The following is a 23,091-nucleotide window of genomic DNA, read 5'->3' on the forward strand; positions in this document are numbered from 1 at the left end:
CAGTTAGGCAGCAGATGATGGTCCAAGTACCTGTGTTGCCGCCACCCACATGGTAGACCTACCTAGAATTCCTCATTTCTGGTTTTGGCCTGATCTATCCCTGACTTTTAGACATTTGGAGAGTGAATCAGTGGACAGAAGATCTCTCCCCTTGTGCCCCATTCCCTCTCTGTCATTCTGAATTCAAATAAATAAATAAATCTTTCATTTAAAAAATGTGGATATCACTTATGAATTATCAAATCAAATCAAATGTTTTTAATTCCTACACAAAATGACCAAGTGCTCATTCATACATAATGCTATTGTAAGTCAAGAGCAATGGCCACTTTAATGCATTTTCATTGGGTGTGTAAACAACTTAATTTTTATAGAATCCACATAAGTAGTATCTACCAGCATTTGCAATGTACATATTTTCTACTTGGCAGTTCTTCTATTTAACCCTGCAAATATTTTTTTTTAATCTTAAATGGGAACATTTCTGTACACACATTTATTTTTTTCTTTATAAAATCATACAAAAATATTTAAGAACCATTTGTTTAAACAAATTGGGAACAGACATCCACACCTTTTACTCAAAACATTGCTACACACACTATGACTACATAAACACTCTCATATGTATATAATTCAGCAAATATTATCTGGGCAAGAAAAGTGTGTTTCTTATTCCAAATTCATTTTTAAATAAATGAATACATTTTCTGTTTTAAAAATACTGAAATGGGGCATGCATTGAGTCTAGCAGTGAAGACATTAAGATACCTACTGATGCCAGTCTCCAGCCGCTGATTCCTGCCTTCTGCTACTGCAGACCCTGAGCAGGCGGCTGTGATGCTTCCATTCATGGAAGCCGGGTTACCAACTTGGAGGACCTACATTGCGTCCCCAGCTTCATCCCTGCAGCTCACCCCCTCCCCTGCCACTGTGGACATCAGGAGAGAAACAGCAACTCTGTCTCTCTTTTCTTTCAAATAAATACATATTTTAAAAATAAAAGTAAAATACTTATATAATGAAATTTTTATTGAGACAGGGAATTGCTTGAAGTAGTCAAATAGTTGGTAAGGAATATTGACACTTTGTAAAATTATGAAAAAAAGATATTTCTGTTTCATTAAAATGCATGTATAAACACACATGGTGTTACAAATGCAACATACAAAACATTAAGTAGGTATTAAAGATACCATATAGTTCTTCTATGTAGTGCCTAGAACAGAGACAATGCGGTCTATTTATTATCTTTTTGGCTATTGTTGCTAATAGATATTTATTTGACAGGTAGAGTTAGACAGTGAGAGAGAGAGAGACAGAAAGGCCTTCCTTCCATTGGTTCACTCCCCAAATGGCCAGCAAAGCCAGCGCTGCACTGATCTGAAGCCAGGAGCCAGGTGCTTCTTCCTGGTCTCCCATGCAGGTGCAGGGGCCCAAGCACTTGGGCCATCTTCCACTGCCCTTCCCGGGCCACAGCAGAGAGCTGGACTGGAAGAGGAACAACCGGGACCAGAACCGGCGCCCATATGGGATACTGACGCCGCAGGCAGAGGATTAACCAAGTGAGTCACGGTGCTGGCCTCATATTCTGAACATGGGGAAAATTTTGAAAACAATGTGGTCTTTAACATACTTTTAAATCAAAGTCTAAAAACAAGATTATGCCAGCTAGAATCCTTTATAAATAACATTTCTCTTTTTTTGGTAGATACAATGATATAGTCTATGGGTTCATCAGAAATAAATACTATGAAATATAATTTCTCATAAGTGGATACTTAATATTTTGAGGAAATTCAAGTTTATGTCTACAGCTTTATTTAGCTGCCATGATAAATCCATGCCCTATCTATAAGATCAGTGGATAGATACCTATATAATTCATTATGTGTGATATTTAGAAGCCACCTACACAAATCTAAAGCAAAGATCAAAGTCAACATTTCCCAAGGAAATGAATGAGAGAGAACTTTGTTCAGGAATTAAGTTATTTTAGAAAGAAATGAACCATATGAGCAGCAGGTGTGTATGGTAATAGAATGACTCTATGTTTCAATTAAGAGGCATTTCCCTACGGAATAATTACATATGTTGTTTACTCAACTATATTTTAAAGGCCATTAACACTTCTGTAATGTACTAATGTACTTTTCTCCCAGGCTACAAGGTACAGCTTTAAGAACATTTACTCTCATTATAAAATGAATACATAATAGGTACCCCGTTTATTGCAAATATTTGTTCCCTACAAAACAAGGTATCCTGAAATTAAAACAAAACATATTAATAGCCTTACTTACAAAGTTTAAGTGTATAATATTTGTCATAGCTTTATTGCAAGCAATTACACCATGGAATATATCGAAGAGGATAATTCTGAGACATGGTAATATGAGTATCACTCTTCCAATGGAATATTCTGTAAGTGCCATTAGTTATCATAATCACTTCCAGGAAGAATATAAAGGGAATGCCACAACATGTGCAACCAGAAAATTACTATGTGTTGTCTTTCAAACTAAGTAGCTATCAACATGAACTTAAACATTACTCCAGGAGACAGAGTGGAAATGATTGTATTTCTTTGGAACAGTTTCTTGAAAAATCACTACATTATTGTTTTGTAAACAGAAGAAATCCTGCACATTTTAAGGGATTATAGAAGACTGAAAATACAGAAAGCACAATTTTCTTTCTTAGATCATAAATCCACAGAAATTTTGAAAAATTTTTATAGCATTATGTTCTGCATCAGAGAAAATCAGCTAACTAGATTCTCTAAGACAAGCTCAGAATAAAGCCCATAGAAGAAGTCAATATATTAGCTTTCAAAATGTTGAACTTGGTTACAAAGATATCATATTTTAAAACTTTTAGCTTTTATTTTCAATGCTGCGATAGCAAAATTACTGAAACTGACTCCATATATTTATTGTCAACACACGGAATCCTAAGGAAAGAAGAGAAAGTAATTCTTGGGGCTTAATTTGGGGATTGAAAAAAAAGTGGCCTACTTTTATATCTCTATCAATTTTTTTCAATTATTGTCAAAATACTCATAGAAATGGCTGAAATACTTCTTGGCAACAAGTATTTCTGACAAAAATAATTTTGGACAAGTTGCACCAGTTTTTCCTAGGAAAGGCAATAAGTGTGACTGACTGTTGAGTGTAAATGTCATAGTTGGCTAAACTCCAGTCTCTTTCTCTCAAAAAGTTGGCCCCTTAGGCTATTAAAGTTGAATAGCCAGGATAAAGTTTCACATCATGCAAATCAGTGTTAGTTCAAAATGCATTTTTAAATGCCTGTGGGAACCACAACAATAAACCTTAAACTTTTTTGGTTTTTAACAGCTTTGTTCTGAATAATGACTGTTTTCTCAAAAGTAAACTAAAGACAGTTTAGCTGAAAGAAGTTCTGTTGGAGAGACAACCCTTTACAGTAATTTTACAACTAGCAGGTTTGAGTATTTTCTTCAAGTAATTGCCTGCTATTGTAGTGTCACACTTTCCTTCATGATAAAGTGTAAATTTTTTTCTTAGCCCTTAAATTTAGTCAGTATTTAATTTAGCAATGATATACAACCAAGTATGTGTCAGGCCTTTAAATGTTCTCACCTTGGGGACCTGTGTTGTGCCACAGCAGGCTAAGCCACTGTTTGCAATGCCAGCAGCCCATATCAGAGTGCTGGTCAAGTCTGGGCCACCGGCTTCCAATCCAGCTTCTTACTAATGTTCCTGGGAAGGCAGTGGAAAATCATCCAAGTGCTTGGGCCCCTGCCACCCATGTGGCAGACCAGGATGGAGTTTCAGGATTCTGGTTTCAGACCAATCAAAGTCCAGCTGTTGCAGGTACTTGGGGAGTGAACCAGCAGATGAAAGATCTCCCTGTCTTCTTGGTCTTCTTGTTGCATAACAGCAATCTTTGTCTACCTCCACATGATTTTCTTCCTTCTGTGTTTTAGTATCTAACACCAGTCATATGGTGTTAAGTGTCCCTCCTGCTACTACTCTATCACTTCAGCTTCACTAATTCTATCTGCATCACCCTATTCCAAAATACATCACACTCTGGAGTAGCAGTGGTAGGACTTCAATACGTCTTTTTGAGAAGATGCATTCAATTTATAATACTACCAAGGATCGAAAGTAATGTATATATATGGTTTAAAATACTATGTTGAATGACGCTAGGACTCTGTCATAATAGAAGGAAGAAGTAACATCACAATATGTTCTCATAGAGAAGACAAAATCTGAATGGTACCATTACTTATTAAAAAAATCCTGTATAGAGCCAGTCTCAGTAATTAAAGAGACCTTTATGTTTGATATTTGCCTTGATCTTCATATTCATTTTCTCTATGCCTTGTAACATGTTAACAACTAGTATATGTCTTGCCTATGATGAAATTTTAAAATCATGGTTTATATACTGGACATTTAATGTAATTTTGATATAAAACTGAAATCTTAGCATTAAGACAATTTAGGTTAGTATGTCTAGTAGTTCATCTGTAACATGCTAAGTAATACTTTTATTCAGTCTGATAAAGTAGCTTCCTGCTCACCTGGACTTCAATGAGAAATTACTCGAAAAAAACAAGCAGTTTACCTCTGGTCATACAACCTATCCTGTTCAGCTTCATTTTCTCACATAATTATTTCTATTGTGGTTTCAACTCTAGGAATGAGTCTAAATATTGTTAAGTAGGAAATTGTTTTGAAGTTCCCCTATGAGAATAAATTTTTTTTTAAACTTTTATTTAATGAATATAAATTTCCAAAGTACGACTTATGGATTACAATGGCTTCCCCTCCATACCGTCCCTCCCACCCACAACCCTCCCCTTTCCCACTCCCTCTCCCCTTCCATTCACATCAAGATTCATTTTCGATTATCTTAATATACAGAAGATCAGCTTAGTATACATTAAGTAAGGATTTCAACAGTTTGCTCTCACACAGAAACATAAAGTGAAAAATAATAGATGATTTTTTTTAAATGATGATGAAATCAGAGCAGACCTTTTGTCATGTTTAATCCCAGTGAGGGTCAAGTTGGGAATTGATCATTTCTTCTTTTTTTTTTTTTTTAACAGAAGATCAGTTTAGTATGCATTAAGTAAAGATTTCAACAGTTTGCACCCCCATAGAAACACAAAGTGAAATATATTGTTTGAGTACTTGTTATAGCATTAAATCTCAATGCACAGCACATTAAGGACAGAGATCCTACATGAGGAGTAAGGGCACAGTGACTCCTGTTGTTGACTTTACCAATTGACAATATATTTCCACAACAAAATATTATCTAAATATTTTCATGAAAAATAAAAAAATAGCTGACTCTCAAAACAAGAGTTATTTAAGTTTCATGATCAGGAAAATAGAAAAGAAAATATAACTTGGGCATCAAATTTTCAAGGAAATATTATTGCCCAGTTTTATGCTGAATAATGTTTTTCCCAAAAGGCTAAATGGCAAATTTCTACTAAATCTTAAAAAAAATTAAAAAAATTAAAAAACTAAAGTTGATGGACATCAATGAATTTTTTGCTTTATGAGTTTATCATTATCCTACTTCCTATGGTAAATTTTATAAGATGGTAGTACTAGGCACATGTACCCATTGAGTACTTGATACATGACTAGTTGTACTAAGGAGTTGAAGTTTGAATTTATATTTAAATTAAACTTAATTTGAATTAAAAATTATGCAGTCTAAAATACTGTTTGTGCTAAACGCCCCTTGATTGTCTTGGTTGAATTACTTACCTTAACCATTGAAATTATAGGTTTCGAACTGAGATGTGTCATGACTATACGCATCATAATTTGAATATTAAGGATACCAATGTAATGTAAAATACCTTATTAATAAGTTTTAATTATATTACATATTCCAGTAATAATATTTTTCATGTATATTATCTACCTAATTGAGAGAGAGAGAGAAAGATAGATAGAAAGATAGATAGATAGATAGATAGATACATACATACATACATATATACATAGATCGGATAGTCTCCCGCACCTTTGAAGATGGGCCAGGGCAAAAGTTAGGACCTGGGAAGTCAAACCAGATCTCTTACATGGGTGACAAGAACCCAAGAGCCCAATGACTTGAGTTCTCACCACTGCCTTGAGGGTCTGCGTTAGCAGTAATCTTAAGTCAGAAGTTGAAGCTGGGTATGGAATGCAGGTACTCCAATAGGTGAGGTAGGCATCAGAATCATTGTCTCATTTACTTAACCAAATGCCTGCTGCTAATTTATTTTTATTTTTTAAATGAGAGCTATAAATTTTACACGTACATATGTGGATTACTTTATATTTCTATTGGAATAGAATTATTCTATTGCTGTAGCACTGTGATCTGAAAAAAACATGGATGTTTCACATTATTGAAAGACTTTACATACAATTCAGTTTCAAGGTGAAGAAGGGCATTATGTTTACTAGAAAATGTAAAATGGAAAGGAGTATTTTAAGTTTGCGTCTGCCAGTAAAAGTAATTGTTGGCTATACTTCATAGCAGGTTAAACTTAATGAGCATATTCTTATCTTGGTGTCCCTACAAAATCTAGAAGTAATGCCATTGCCTTTTATTTCTAATCAAATTTGGGATTATAGAAAATGACTCTTTCCCCCACAACATACACACTGACTCACATACATGGGAAACCATATTTCAACTTGTTTCTTACCTTCGGTTTGGAACTTGTAAAGTGTAAACTGTGCAAAGTGGAGAGACTGATTTCAAGAAGTATAAACCCAAAAACAACTTTTTTGGAAGAGAAGGAACTGAAATTTCATATTCCTTATTTATTTTATTTCATCTTTCACTTGTTAATTGTTTTGTCTTAATGAAAGAAGAAAATGCAGTGGCAGATGAATTATAGGAAAATAGAGTAAAAGGAGCACTACAAAATCTGTGCCCGTCTATTCTTTTCATGCCAAATATCTCACTTAAACTTCATGATTACCTGATTTTGTAGTAGAAGTGTAGAATTTATATTGAATTCACTTTACTAGCAAGAAAATAATAATGTTGTGTTTTGCTTAAAGTTAATGTGTATCTATATAGAACATGCTGAGTTAAATTATTTCAAATTTTCCTTCACTCCATTATGCAGCAAAGTTAAAGACAGTTTAAAAAATAATGCAATTGTTGTTTAAAAGAGATGCTGCAGATTTTAATAATTGTTTATTTGCAAATTTTCATTCTTAATATCAGGTAATAATAAAGCAAAAATCATATATATGTATTTATGTATATATATGATTTCTTTTACAATATTTAATTTCAAATCAAATCACTTGGGAAAACACACACAATAATGAGTAATAATTTAATGTTTTACATCTCATTATATTCAGTCGATTTTCATATGAAGACTATACTCAGCACCTCTGAGGAGTTAGATCAAATAAGGCTCACTAAGACAAGCACTCTAAAAAGAAAAACCTAATTCTAATACAAACATACTGTGTGAAAGACCTAAAGACCTCTCCTTTATATATTTCCTCAAATAAAATACTGTCTCCATTATGTTATTAATTTGTTAGATTGCTGTTGTTTTTGTTGCATGTAACAACAGTCAGTCCTGGATTATTAGTTTTAAATAAAGCTAAGCAAAGCACAAATAACTTCATAGATATCAGTAGTTATTGCATTATATGCATTCATAAATATTCAGTTGTATATATAAGATATGTACCATGTATTTATTTCTGCGTCTTTAGTTTCAGTTAGATGTCAGTAACAGTCTCACATGATAAAAATGTTTTAATATTTTAAAAATGATTTGACTATTGTATATTATTCTTTGATTAAGTGCAAAATAACAATTTTTAACTCTACACATGATTGTAATGTTTTCCTTATTAAACAATGCATTGGTGTTAATTGTCGTAAAAAAAACTTGTATACCTCTGATTAGTAACATTAAGGAAATTTCCAAAAGATAGAATTAGAAGAGAAATATATTTTTAAAATATGGCTGAAGAAGATATAAATATCCATTATCTCCTCTGCAACTTTTCTATTTTCTATATAAAAAATATATCCCTCAATACAAGTTATCCTGTGTATCTCCACCACCTTGGGCTTGTTTCCAGATGACTATTGTTTTTAGGTGTGAATCACTGCAGGGCTTAATCTACTGTTTTGAGAATCAGGGTGCCAAATACAGAAAGCAGGGAGAAGGACTTCAGTGTGATCATAGTGTTTCTTGGTTTGGATCTGTAATTTAGCACAAGTAGCTTCAAAATTCAGCTCTATAACAGGGAAGTAATTCCCTATAAAAACCTTCTAACCATAAATGCCACTGAATTTAATTGGAAAAGCCTTGAATTTGAGCACCGATCTTCCAGAAAATGCCAAATTAAATGGAAAATTACTCTGGTTTACCTTGTAGATAGCTTCACACTTTAGGAAATTGCCTTGAAAAAGAGATTCATTCTGTAGTAATAAAGTATCCAGTGTGCCTTTAATACTACACAAAGACTCTCAAAACCCTAGATAACAGTGTCAAAATTTGAGTTTCATGGTATTGTTGCAGGAAAAGATAAATAAGCATAACACTAGGTAGTGTAAATTTAACTATATTTCCACAAAAATATTAAGGAATACAAATCTAAGAGTTCACTTACTTAGGAATGATCAGAAATTGGTCTGTAGTTTTCCTTTGTTTTTATTTTCATTAGAAGTCACTTTGAAGCTGCAAGCATGACTACATTTTTTCACGGCACTGAGCCCATGGGAGTTGTATGACAGGGGTACATGTAGGAGTTTACTGGCCTACAGTGAGGAAACATCATTTTTTTCACGAGGAAGAAAGAAACCTGAGAATCTGTTGGCTCATCAGGAAGCCTTGAGACAGCATCTCCCCTCTGAAGCCTTCTTTGGCTGTATCAACAGAATATCCAACTCCTTCTCTACATCTTTATTGATACCTAATGTTATGATGATGTGTAATCCCATATTAAAAGTCATTTCATTGACTCTATTTACTGGCATAAAAAGGTGAGGTGGGAGATTTTCAACTTGACTACAGATGTTAAGAAAGTATATTATCTATGAAGAGTCTCAAATAAAGGGACACCAGAAAGCTTGGTTTCATTTTAAATGGATATGGGATAAAATCTTCTTTGTATAAAATCAGAGAAAATAATATGTTAAACAAAGTAAATTATGTAAAGTTACTATAATGCTGTTTTCCAGGTTTTGTGAAAGACTACAGAATTATAGAACCAAAGTAAAATAAGCATTTACTTAACAAGAAGTTGTAAATTTCACATCTGTCCACAACAAACCTGACTGTGACTACCTGGAATAAACACTGAAATATGGCTTCCGTTTCTCATTAAATTTCTAAGCCTCACAAGAGTACCACCATATTGGAAAGAAATTCATAAACTGGAGAAATGGGTTTGTGATATGCATATCTTGGCTTCCCATAAAGATATGGAGAAAATTTTATGCTGGGAACATATTGATGCCAAGTTAAAAACAGTGAATCAAGAACAGTGGATCTCTCTCAGAAAAAATGAGTGTGATAATTTCACAAAAAGCAAAATCAGGAGTGGATATTTTTTAATTAAAAAAAGAAGGGGAAAAATTGGGTAATTCCACCAAAGTAGCAAAGTACAGGAAGAAGTATATTGATAAAAAAATTTTGAGAAATCAAAAATGTTTGAAGATGTAATCAAAAATGCTAAAGGAATATGGAATTTATATTAAATAAAACTCATATAGGCATATGCAGTACAAATATAATAGTCAACTATATTATGGCAAAAAACTCAGTTTTGACACTGAATAATTCACATGTGATTTAGTCAAACAAACAATATTGTATATAAAAATACATTAGTTGACTATAACAGAATTCAGTTTTAAATTTTCATGTGGAGTGAACATGAAGGCTAGAGGTACATATTTCATACAAAGTAGAAGGCTATTTGGTTCCACTGTAAATGCAGATTAAAAGGGAACAATAGCTATTATTTTGAGGCATACTCCTTTAAAATGAAATTTGAAATGTTACTTAAGGTTGTAAATTGCCTTGCATAAAACAAATATAAGGTTTGAAAAAGATTTTAATTTGCAGTAAATAATATTACATGTTCTATGCATGATATAATTAATGAATTATATTCATTATCTGTAACATGTTCATCTACATAGATATATATATATCATGCTATTATTTTTAAATAGTATATCATTAATGCTATGGATGGAATATTCTATCTCATCAAAATTAGTATGTTCAATGTGACTACAATTGGATATACGATCTTTAGGTTAAATTAGATCATGAGGATAGGACACTAATCTGATAAGACTGACATCCTTCTCAGAAGAGGAAGAGAGAGCAGAAACTTTTTACTGTAGGCAGACAATGAAGCCATGTGTAAACAAGTAGGTCATTTGCTATTCAAGAAGAGAGACCTCACCAGAAACCATCTTTGATCTTGTTTTTGTAGCCTCTAGTACCATGGTAAATAAGCATCTGCTGTTGAAGCTATTCAGTCTATGGCTTCAATGTAATTAGCTCTAAAATTGTGCAGTGTATAAATTTTATATGCCGTATATGCTTTATGAAAATTTTTCTGGATTTAAGTATCAATTGCCTGTAATATACTTAAAAATTGTAACTAAGTCAGAATTGAAAAGTAATGAAGAATGGTTAGTGGCATACAACTCAAAGCAAATGTTATCTTTTTATTAAGCTGTAATCTCCATGAGGATAAAGATCTTGGTCTTCTCTTCACTGCCCTATTCCAAGCTCCTAATAGTTGAATATTTGCATAGAAAAGAGCATCTACCAGTAGACATTCTTCAATGTGGAACAGAGAAAAACTATTGTAGAGCCAGAAAACAGAGAACAGGAAAGAATCCATTGCTGGGATATCAATAATCAGAACAATGTATATTTGAAGAATGTGAGAAAATTGTCACAGACAGAAACTACTCTGGAACTTAACTACCTTATTGCTAAATCATTTTGATTTCAGCAGAATATTAAGAAGTTGGCTCTCTTATCTAAAGTTGTTACAACTATCTTTGTCATTTAAGATTACTCTATGTAGACATTCACATTACCAGTTACAATTTACAATCTCCAAGGTAGTGCTTGCAATATATAGCATGGGTTTTTAGCAACTGTTTATTATTATTAGTCATAACTATAGGAAGATAGTGCTTGGCCACTGCTACCCAAACAGGAGATCCTGATGGGGTTCTTGGCTCCTTTCCTCAGTATGGTTCAGCATGGGCTGTTGAGGTTATTTGGGGAATGAACTAGCAGATGGAAGATCTTTCTCTTTGTCTCTCCCTCTCTCTCTGTTACTTTGCCTCTCAAAAATATTTTTTAAAAAATGCTAGAATTTGTAATAAATGGCACATTTATTTCATTTTATGTTTGTAAACATTTTGCTACAATGCAGTATACCTAACAAAAGCACATACATGTTCAGATCCATGAGTTTTTTGTCATCTAATCATTCTCAGAACCAAAACCCAAATTAAAAACAAAGCATCACTTTACCCCATGTCCTCAATATTTCCTCCATTCTTTTTGTTTTAATGTGTGAAATAAGAGTATATTGTCGGGGCTGGTGTTGTGGCATAGCAGGTAAAGCCTCCACCTGTGAAACCAGCATCCCACACTGGCACTGGTCTGAGTCCTGGCTGCTCCACTTCTAGTGCAGCTCTATGCTAATATGCCTGGGAAAGCAGTGGAGGATGGCCCAAACGCTTAATCCACGTGTAAGACTTGTATAGAGTTCCTGGCTCCTGGCTTCAGCCTGCCCTAATGCTGGCCATTGCAGTCATCTACGGAGTGAACCAGCAAATGCAAGATTTCTCTGTCTGTCTATCCCTCCTTCTCTAACTCTTTCAAATAAATATTTTTAAAAGAAGATTATATTGTCATTTACATGGTAGGATTCAGTGAAAAAACATTACATTTTGTAACTATATACCAAATGACCTGATATAAAAAGTATGCAGTCCTAAAATTCGCAACAAAGTGATACATCAAGAATCAATATGCCAAGTAAAACAAGCAAGACCCAAAAAAGAAAAATATCATGCTTTCTATTTTTTGTGGTCAGTAACATATAGAGAGAGGATAAAAATTGTGTATATTTTATTTTCTTGAGTTTTCTTTGCTCTCAGTTGCTTAATATTCACATATATCCATTTAGACAACTATGTTAGAATTTTGTTAACAAATAGAATTTTGTTTGCAAATAGATAATGCTCAATTTTTATTTCAGCATACTTTAGAAATGACAATTATGAAGATTAATGATTCTGAGTTATTTATCTTGTCTCTAGTTATAAGCATACAGTTTACCATCATTTCATGTTTATTACACAGCAGCTGATTTAGATTTATGTCCTTTATAAACAGTAGAGAAAAGTTCTACATGTGTTCATGAGAGTTTTTGTTTTCATAGGCCACAAAATATAGAATTTACTTCAGTTTGAATGGGAAGTTGATTCTACATTTCAGGAAATAATGTTCAGTATATATCAGAGTGTGAAATATTTATGTAGATTTTGGATGCAGGCCTGCAGAGTACTGCTAGAGTACATAAAGGCTAATTAGGAGGAGTTCCAAGATGGCAGAGTAGGGAGGGAGCTTACTACTCTAGTTCAGGAGAAAATAGTTTTAAAAAAGTGGAGAGAGTGCAGTCTCAAGGAAGATCTAGGGAGAAAATGGCTCCTCTACAGAAATTAGAGGGACATGGTGGACCTATGTGGAAGGCTTGGATACCCACAACTCAGGACTCCAGCAGCTAACAGCTTATGCACCAGTGTTGGAAAGTGAGGTGAGACCACATCACAGCAGCCCAAGCCACTGGCAGGAAGAGCCAAGCTGAAGGAAGAGCCCAGAGGGAACCCTGCTTGGAGCCTCATGGGGGAGAATATACTGCCAAACTACAGCAAGGAAAAAAAAATAAAAAGGATGGACACCTTTCTCTCTCCCTGATCACTTTAAAACAATGTCCTGTAATAGAGTGGGTACAATTTTGGACATATGTAACAGCTGTGCCAGCTCATGTCCATGCCCAGCAACCAGCTGAGTGGAGACTCCTGACTCTGGTGTGGAGAACTAACAGGTGGCTGGGAGCTTGTGACTATGGGAGGCTTCAGTACTGGGCCTTTTAAAAAAATCTAGGGTGTGTGGGAGAACTCCTGGTGTGGCTGGGACTTTGGGCTAGGACTTTGGCATCCACATGCTCAGGGCTTCCTGATGACCTGGTGAGAGAAATTAGTAGGGAATCTGAACTTGCAATGAGGTCTGCACAGATCCTTTGTGTGGTCCTTGGGTCAGAGTAGACAAAAACATCATACAAACTGGGGCTAGCACTCATACACTAGTCTCCTTTGATGGGAGGAGCTCAGCTGAGCAGAATAAACCTTCCATCTGAATAAAAAAATAAAAGAGAGGAGATTTACCATGACAAACCTGGGCGTGTCATTTCAGGCATGCACTTAATCCTGGATAACTGAACAGAGTTCCCTGGCCACAGCCACTACAAGCCTCTAGATATTTACTGAAAGCAGACATTCCACTTACCTACAAAGTACAAAGATTAAAGCCCCCACAGCAAAAAGGAGAAGGAGAAGGAGACGAAAGAAGAAAGAAGAAAGAAGAAGAAAGAAGAAAGAAACCAATGAGTATTTCCACTAATGTTGAACAAATGCTGAAGAAACAAGAATAAGAAGACAAGATGACACCCTCAAAAGAACACAACATTTCAATATTAGATTGTGAAGATGATGAGTGGAAGAAATGCAAGAAATAGAATTCAAATTATTGATCATAAGATTACATAGAAGTAATCAGAAGCCAATGCACCAACTACTGAAATCCAATACAAGACATGAAAGAAAATTTCTCTCAGATAATTGAGATTTAAAAGAGAACCCAAAATGAAGTGAAGAATCCAATGGAGCAAATAAAAAATGCAGTGGAAAGCCTGAACAACAGAATTGGTGAGGCACAAGAAATAATATCAGGCTTAGAAGACAAATTATACAGTCTAACGAAAGACAAGAAGAGGAAATTATGAAACTAAAAATCACTGTTGGGAATCTACAGGATACTATCAAATGACCCAACATATAAGTTCTAGAAATTCCTGAAGGCGTGGAAAGAGAGCAAGGATCAGAAGGTATTTTTAGTGAAATAATAACAGAAAACTTCGCTAATTTGGAGAAAGAAAGGGACATCCAAGTACAGGAAGCACAAAGAACCCTTAATCAACATGACCAGAAAGGATCTTCACCGTGACACACTGTAATCAAACTCACCACAGTAAAACAGAAAGAAAAGATTCTAAAATGTGCATGAGAAAAACACCAGATTACTTTCAGAGTATCTCCAATTAGACTCACAATGGACTTCTCATCAAAACCCTACAGGCTAGGAGAGAATGGTGACATATATTTCAAGTCTTAAGAGAAGAAAAAAAGTCAACACAGAATACTATACCCTGTAAAGCTCTCATTTATGAATGAAGGTGAAATAAAGATGTTTCATAACAAACAGATATTGAATTTTTCACCACTCATCCAGCCTTAAAAAAGATGCTTGATAATGTGTTGCATACAGAAACACAGAAACATGGTCATCACTATGAAAGAAGATAAAGGAGGAAAATCTCTCAGTAAAAGATTAAAGAAAATTCAAATTAAAAATAAAAAAAATATATCAGGGCAAAGTTGTCACTTATCAATATCACTTTGAATGTAAATAGCCTCAACTCTCCAGTTAAAAGATGCAGACAAGCTGAATGGATTAAAAAACAAAACCCATCTATTTGCTGCCTTCAAGAAAAACATCTCACCAACAAAGATGCATTCACACTGAAAGTGAAATGATAGAAAAAAAATTCCATGGCAACAGAAACCAAAAAAGAGCTGGAGTAGCTATGATAATATCAGATAAAATATACTTTAACACAAAAACTGTTAAAAGAGACAAAGAAGGGCACTATATAACTATTTTTTTTTTGACAGGCAGAGCTAGACAGTGAGAGAGAGACAAACAGAGAGAAAGGTCTTCCTTTCCATTGGTTCACCCCCCAAATGGCTGCTGTGGCCGGCACACTGGGCCAATCCGAAGCCAGGAGCCAGGTGCTTCCTCCTGGTCTCCCATGCAAGGCACTATGTAATTATTAAGGGATCAATTCAACAGGATGATGCAGCTATTCTAAACATATTTGCACCTAACTGCAGGGCACCTGGTTATTTAAAATAAATGTTAGAGGATTTAAAGGGAGACATACTAGGCCATAAAGCAAGTCTCAAAAAATTCAAGAAATTCAAAATTGTACCAAGCATTTTCTTGGATCACAATGGAATGAAGCTGAAAATCTTCAACTAAGGAATCTGTAGAACACATGAAAACAATTGAGACTGAACAACATGTTCTTGAATGAACAGTGGGTAATAGAGGAAATAAAAAGATAACTCAAAAAATTTCTGAAAAGCAGTATTAAGAAGAAAGTTTACAGCACCTGAGATCTACATCAAGAAATTGGAAAGGCACCATATAAATAAGCTATCAATGCATCTCAAGGACCCAGGAAAACAACAGCAAACCAAGCCCTAGTAGGAGAAAAGAAATAATTAATTATAAATAATTAAAATCAGAGAAGAAATCAACAAAATTGAATAAAAAAACAAAGATCAGCAAAGTGAACAGCTATTTAAAAAAAACAATATTGACACATAATTGGTCCAACTAATCAAAAAAAGGAGAGAGAAGTTTCAAATCAATAAAATTAGATTTGAAAAAGGGAATGTAACAACAGACACCACAGAAATAAAAAGAACCACCAGAAATTACTACAAAGATCTGAATGCCAGCAACCTGGGAAACCTAGAAGAAATTCCTGGACACATACAACCTACCTATATTTAGCATGAAGACATAAAAATTCTAAACACACCCATAAGTAAGACAAGAACTGAATCAGTAATAAAGGTCCTTCTAACAAAGAAAAACCCTGGATTGGATGGATTCACTGCTGAATTCTACCAGACAATTAAAGAAGAACTAACTTCAATTTTTTCCCAAGTTATTCAAAACAACTGAAAGGAAGGGAATCCTTCCAAATTCTATGAAGCCAGCATCACCTTAATTCCTAAATTGAAAAAAAGATGCAACAGAGAAAAAGAATCAGAGGCCAATTTCCATGATAAACATAAATGAAAAAATCCTCAAAAAAATTCTAGCCAATTGAATCCAATCACACATCAGAATGATCGTCCACACAGACCAAGTGGGATTTACCCTAGTATGTAGGGGTAGTTCAATATTCCCAAATCAAAAAATGTCATATATCACATAAACAAACTGCTGAACAAAACCCATATGATTATCACATTAGGTGCTGAGAAAGCATTTGATAAAATACAAGACCACTTCATGATGAAAACTCTAAGCAAATTGGCTATAGCAGGAACATTCCTCAACACAATCATGTTAATCTATGACAATAAAATCAAAATGTCCATTCTTCTGAAAGCAATTCACTGATTCAATGTGAAACCAATGAAAATACCAAAGACATTCTTATCAGATCTAGAAAAAAAATGATGCTAAAATTCAAATGGAGGCACAGGAGAACTTGAATAGCTACAGCAAACCTATACAACAAAAACAAAGCTGGAGGCATCATAATACCAGATTTCAAGACATTGTACAGGGGCCAGCGCTGTGGTGTAGTGAGTAAAGCTGCCGCCTGCATTACCAGCACCCCATATGGGCACCGGTTTGTATCCTGGTTGCTCCACTTTCAATTCAGCTCTCCGCTATGTTCTGGGAAAATAATAGAAGATGGCCCAAGTCCTTGGGCCCTGCACTCATGTGAAAGTCCTGGAAGAAGCTCTTGGCTCCAAGCTTTGGATTGGCACAGCTCCTGCTATTGTGGCCAATTGGGGAGTGAACCAGTGGATGGAAGTCCTCTCCCTCTCTCTCTCTCTGTCTCTTTCCTTCTCTCTCTGTGTAACTCTTTCAAATAAATAAATAAATCTTTTCATAAAAGGGATACTACAAGGCAGCTATAATCAAAACAGCCTGGTTCTGCCACAAAAATAGATGGATTGACCAATGGAACCAATGGATCAGAAATCAATCCAAACATCCACAGCCAACTTATCTTTGACCAAGGAGCTAAAACCAATCCCTGGAACAAGGACAGTCTCTTCAACAAATGGTGCTGGGAAAACTGGATTTCCTCATGCAGAAGTATGAAGCAAGACCCCTACCTTATACAAAAATGCACTCAACATGGATTAAATATCTAAATCTATGATCCAACCCCATCAAAGTATTAGAGAACACTGGGGAAATCCCACAAGACACTGGCACAGGCAGAGTTCTTGGAAAAGAACTCAGAGGCACAGGCATTCAAAGCCAAAACAACAAATGGATTTACTTCAAATTGAGAAGTTTCTGTATGGCAAAATAAACAGGAAAGTGAAGAGACAACTGACAGAATTGTAGAAATTATTTGCAAACAATGCAACAGATAAAGGGTTAATAACCAGAATCTACAAAGAGATCAAGAAACTCCAAAACAACAAAACAAACAACCCATTTAAGAGATGGGCCAAGGATTTAAACAGACATTTTGCAAAAGAGGAAATCCAAATGATGAACATACACTTGAAAAAATGTTCAGGATCACTAGCCATCAGGGAAATGCAAATCAAAACCACAATGAGGTCTCACTTCACCCTGGTTATAGAATGGCTTTGATTTAGAAATCAACAAACAACAAATGCCGCTGCAGATGTGGAGGGAAAGGTACCCTAATCCACTGTTGATGGGAACGCAAACTGGTAAAACCAGTATGGAAGACAGTTTGGAGATATCTCAGAAATCTGAATATAGTGCTACCATATGACCCAGCCATTCCACTCCATTCCACTCCTTGGAATTTACCCAGGGAAATGACATAAACAAATAAAGAGTTATCTGCACCCCCATGTTTACTGCAGTAAACATGGAACTGGCATGGATAAATAAATCACGGGATATGTACTCCTAGGAATATTATACAGTGTTAAAAAAGAGATATGGTCATTTGCAACAAAATGGATGAATCTGGAAAACATCATACTTAGTGAAATAAGCCAGTCCCAAAGGGACAAAGATCGTATGTTCTCCCAGACCTGTGACAACTAATTTAACACTTAAAAAGAAACCTATAGAAGTGAAATTGACACTATGAGAACCAATGACTTGTACAGCCTTGTCTTGACTGTCAAGGGAAAGTGTATTATTTTATTTATTTTATTATATTTTTTCTACTTAATACTATCACTTGAACTCTTTGCTTAACATCGAATTATTCATAGATGTATAAAGTCAATTGAAAATAGATACCAGTAAAAAATAAGAGCAGGAATAAGAGAGGGAGATGATGTATAGTTTGGCACACATTCCCATGTACTTACCCCTAAGGGTAAAGCTAAAACTTGCCATGGGACTCGGACTCCAAATCCCATTAAGCTGGGTGATACTAATGCCATCTTACTTGTTAAATGGATCATATAAGTGTGAATTGATCCTATAGATAGGATTAAGTGTCAAAGTCATCATAAAGATAAGCCCAAGTGTCTGGTAATAACAATAGATAGAACAAAAAGGAGCAAATGTTCTAACATGGGAAGCAGTCCATCCAGCAGACTCATAGAATGACAAATGCTCTAAACAACACTCTGACCTCAGAATCAGCCCTTAAGGAATTCAGATCTGGCTGAACAGCCCATGAGAGCATTTCAGGCATGGAAAGCCAAAACAACGTGGCAAAAAAAAATGTTCTACATGAAGGATCTCTGTGAGTGAGACTCAGTGGAAAGAAGGGGTCATCAAAGAAAAATGTACTTTTCTCTGAAGGGAGGAGAGAACTTTGACTTTGCTTATGGCCCTGTCTAAATATTGACAGAGTTTGTGGACTCAAAGAGCTTCCTTGGCAGCTCATGTCATGAGCCTTTAGGTGATTACTGATGCCATACATAAGAGTGTTAATTGTTAAGTCAACAACGGAAGGCATTGTGCACTTACTCCCTATGCAGGATCTCTGTTCTCAATGAGTTATGTTGAGAGTTAACTGTAAAATTAGTTTTGTGTGTGTGTGTGTGTGCAAATTGTTGAACTCTTTACTTAGTACAGAGCTGGTGTTCTGTTTACAAAGTTAACTTAAAATGAATCCTAATGAGAATGGGACTGGCAAGAGGAGAGAGGGGAGGAGAAAGGGTGGGAGTATGGGTGGGAGGGCTGGTATGGTGGGAAGAATAACTATATTCCTAAAATTGTACTTATGAAATCCGTATTCCTTACAAAATAAAAAATAAATTAAAAAAAAACAAGGGTCCATAAAGAAAGCCAATTACATTTGGTATGGGGTGAAGAAGGTATCAATTTAATAGGGGAAAATTTTAATGACCTGATAAATCTGAAACTGAGTATAGCAAGTTGCAATAACTGTCTCATAGTGATTATAAAAAATATTATGAGCCATCAATTTATTTGGTGTTATGTTCATTTAAAATTTATTCTTTATTCAACAGAAAATATTATTATGAGAACCAAAACCAAAATAGTGGTATCCTAAGAATCAAAAAGGTTTTGTCAAATGGTATTTGCCAGGGCCTGTGGTGATAGGGAAGGGGAGTGTCAAGGAGATATTAGTCAATAGATACAAATTTCTAATAAAAGGATAAGGTCAAGAAATATATCATACAACATGTTGATTATTATAGACAATATATGATATTCTTAAAAAATTATAAGGAAGTGGATAAGTGCATTCACAACACAAATGATAACTATGTGATGCAGTGAATATGCTAAATCTATGGATTTTATGTCTCCACAATGTGTATACACTTCAAAATATCGTGTATGTGAACAGTACATAAAATTTTATCAATCAATTTAAGCAGATCAAGGAAGCATTAATTCCTAATACATTTATTTTTAGGATGTTTATTAAGGAATTCTGGACATCTTTGTTTATCTATACTTTTATTTATTGCTAAGCACATAGAGCCAAATATTTTGTTATTTTGTAGTTATAATTTTGTAGTATTTGGGATAGCTTTAACAATAGAAGATACCAATACAGACTCCAAGGTATTTCTATCTGAAATATCACTGAAGCAAATCACTCTATCGATACATTAATTCAAGAATGTTGGAAACTCACTACACTCAAAGGACTGTGTAAGGCACTTTCAGGAAATGATCCAGATACTGTGTAAATGGACCACACAAGTTATTCTTGATTTACTAAACATTGTTGGCCTACCACAAAATAAGGACTAGGATGCTAACATTTATTCAGCATCTATTTTGTGTCCAACACTCTTCTAGGTTCCATCTCTGATGTTGATGGATGATCTTCATTTAATAATTGGAACACTCAAGTTGCAAGAAAAGAGCAACTGCACTGAGACTATGGAGTAAAGCTGGAATTCGATTCTGTTTGTTTTCATTTTAGTTCTATATAAACTCTCCACTTTTCCCATTTGACAATGGATTTTGAATATAACATCTAATTGATAAATGGCACTTTTCTATGTTCCATATATTTTGTATGTAACATTCTTTTGGATACTTCACAAAAGATTCTTTAATACTCAAAGGGCTGATTATATAGTTAATACATATGTGAAGAAACAAAAATAAAGTATATGGGTTTTTCATATTTTTTGATATACAAAACTTCCAAATTTTACTAACTTTTTAAATATAAAATTTATATTTTAGAATAGTTTCCAAATACAGAAAAATTACAAATTATGTAGAATAGTTCCTAAATACTCCGCAGACTTTCTCCTGTTATTATCCCACATTAGCATATTTGTTATATTTAATGAACCATCATTAATATATTATTATTAACTAAAATGTATGCCTTGAATATCCTTAGTTTGCATCTATTGTTCTTTTTATATCCCACGTTACTTTTAGTTGTCAGGCCTCACCGGGGTTCCTTCCATTGTGATAACTGCTCAAACTTTCTTTGTTCTTGGTAACCTTAGAAGGTTTTTTTAAAATTTATATTCATTTATTATAAAGGAAAAAAGAGAGAGAGAAATGGAAACAGAGAGAGAGAGAGATCCTCCATTTCTGATTTTTTCTCTAAATGCCTATGAAACCCAAAGTGAGTCAGCCTGAAGCCAGGAGTCTGGAACTCAATCAAGGACCCTGCTTGAGTGAGAGTGACTCAAGTATTTGAGCCATCACTATGGCCTCCCACGTGCATTAGTAGGAAGTTGGACTGGAAACGGAAGAACCAGGAGTTGAATCAGACACTTCTTTATGGAATTCAAGCATTCCAAGAGGCAAATTGTTTGTTGCATCAAGCTTACTTCTCTTTTATAAAACACATTTGTTGGGGCTGGTCCAGTGACGTAGCAGGTAAAGCCACTGCCTGCAGTGCCAGCATCCCATGTGGGTGCTGGTTCAAGTCCTGGCTGCTCCACTTCTGATCCAGCTCTCTACTATGGCCTGGGATAGCAGTAGAGGATGGCCCAAGGCCTTCGGCCCCTGCACCCACATGGGAGACCTGGAAGAAGCTCCTGGCTCCTGGCTTTGGATCAGTGCAATTCCAGCTATCAGAGTCATTTGGGGAGTGAATCAATGGATGGAAGACTTTCTGTCTCTCTCTGCCTCTGCCTCTCTGTAATTCTGCCTTTCAAATAAATATATAAATCTTTTTTAAGAAAACACATTTAAGAAAACACATTTGTTTATTTTCACTTTATTTGGAAGATAGACAGAAATTAATTTTATTAACAAAAATTGTATTTGTTAACACATTATAGCGCTATATTTCAATACTTGCACACAATATGTACTGAGCAAATCAGGGAAATCAACATTTCCCCTTTTTTGACCTTATTTTATGATTGGAGATTTCAGAGCCCCTTTCTCCTGTTTGCTTGTGAAATATATGTTAATGTACTTATCAAATGTTTTGTAGAATATCCTTCAATTGGGGTTTGTCTGGTGCTTGTGTTGTGCTAGTGTGAAGGGTATTTTAGGAGGAAACCAGAGAGGAAGTATAATTGTTTTCTATACTTAAGAGGAACACGCGCTATTAATGTGACATCACTGATGGCATTTTCCTTGATCACTTGGTTAGGTATTACAGGTTTCCCCAAAGGAAGTAATGAGCACTCCTTATTGGAAAGCAATCCCTAACTAAATCACATATTTTAGGGGTGGAGGCATTATATTCCAATTTTTGAGAAGAAAATATTTTTCCTTTTTATAATTATAAAAGTAATAATTACCAGTTGTACAAACAAAATATAAAAAAAAAAGCAAGCAACAAAGTATAAAAAGAAAAGTTTAGTGACAGATGTTTGGTGCAGCAATTAAATTGCTGCTGGGAACACAGGTAGCCCGTGTCAGGGCACCTGAGATCAAGTCCCGCCTCTGCTCCAATCCAGCTTCCTGCTAATGTGACTGGGAGTTAGGAGATGATGACCCAAATATGTGAGTCCCCACCTCCCATGTGGGAGACCAGGAAGGAGGTCTCAGCTCCTGATTCACTTCCCTTTCAGGCATTTGGGGAATGGAAAAGGAGATGGAATATCTAACTATGTCTCTGATCTCCAACTTTCAAATAAACTAAAAATAAAAGAGTGAAAAACAATTAAAATTTTTAAATAAAAATGAAAATGCAGCTATAACCCTATACACTCATTTCATAGTACCAAGGACTTCACAGTGTAATAGTTGTAACGTAAGTGACATTTATTTAGCTTATATTGTTAGGAACTTACTAGTTTACATTCACTTTCAGATTTACAATAAATTGAAGGGGAAAGATTGATGCCAGTCTGCTATTTGTTCTACATCGAGTCACTTTTACCACAATGGGAGCAGTCATAGGCTCACATGTTTACAGGCTACTGTTTCTACCTATATCAAAATCACAATATTTTGCTTGCATCATACTTTTAGTAATAAGTCTATTTTTTTAGTAATACTGGCTCTGAATTTGTAAAATGAAATTCGTTTGTTTA

General features: G+C 34.8%; 1 protein-coding gene across 1 annotated transcript in view; it reads left to right on the top strand.

Annotated features, from left to right (window-relative positions):
• Nucleotides 1-23,091, top strand: part of LOC103351386 (GPI transamidase component PIG-T-like) — a 177,495-nt gene that overhangs the window by 44,623 nt on the left and 109,781 nt on the right. Inside the window, 1 exon segment of the mRNA XM_070057144.1 lies at nt 20,426-20,514. Coding sequence (XP_069913245.1) covers nt 20,426-20,514 — 89 coding nt within the window.

Source organism: Oryctolagus cuniculus, chromosome 15 (assembly GCF_964237555.1).
Source record: "Oryctolagus cuniculus chromosome 15, mOryCun1.1, whole genome shotgun sequence".
Lineage (NCBI taxonomy): Eukaryota > Metazoa > Chordata > Mammalia > Lagomorpha > Leporidae > Oryctolagus > Oryctolagus cuniculus.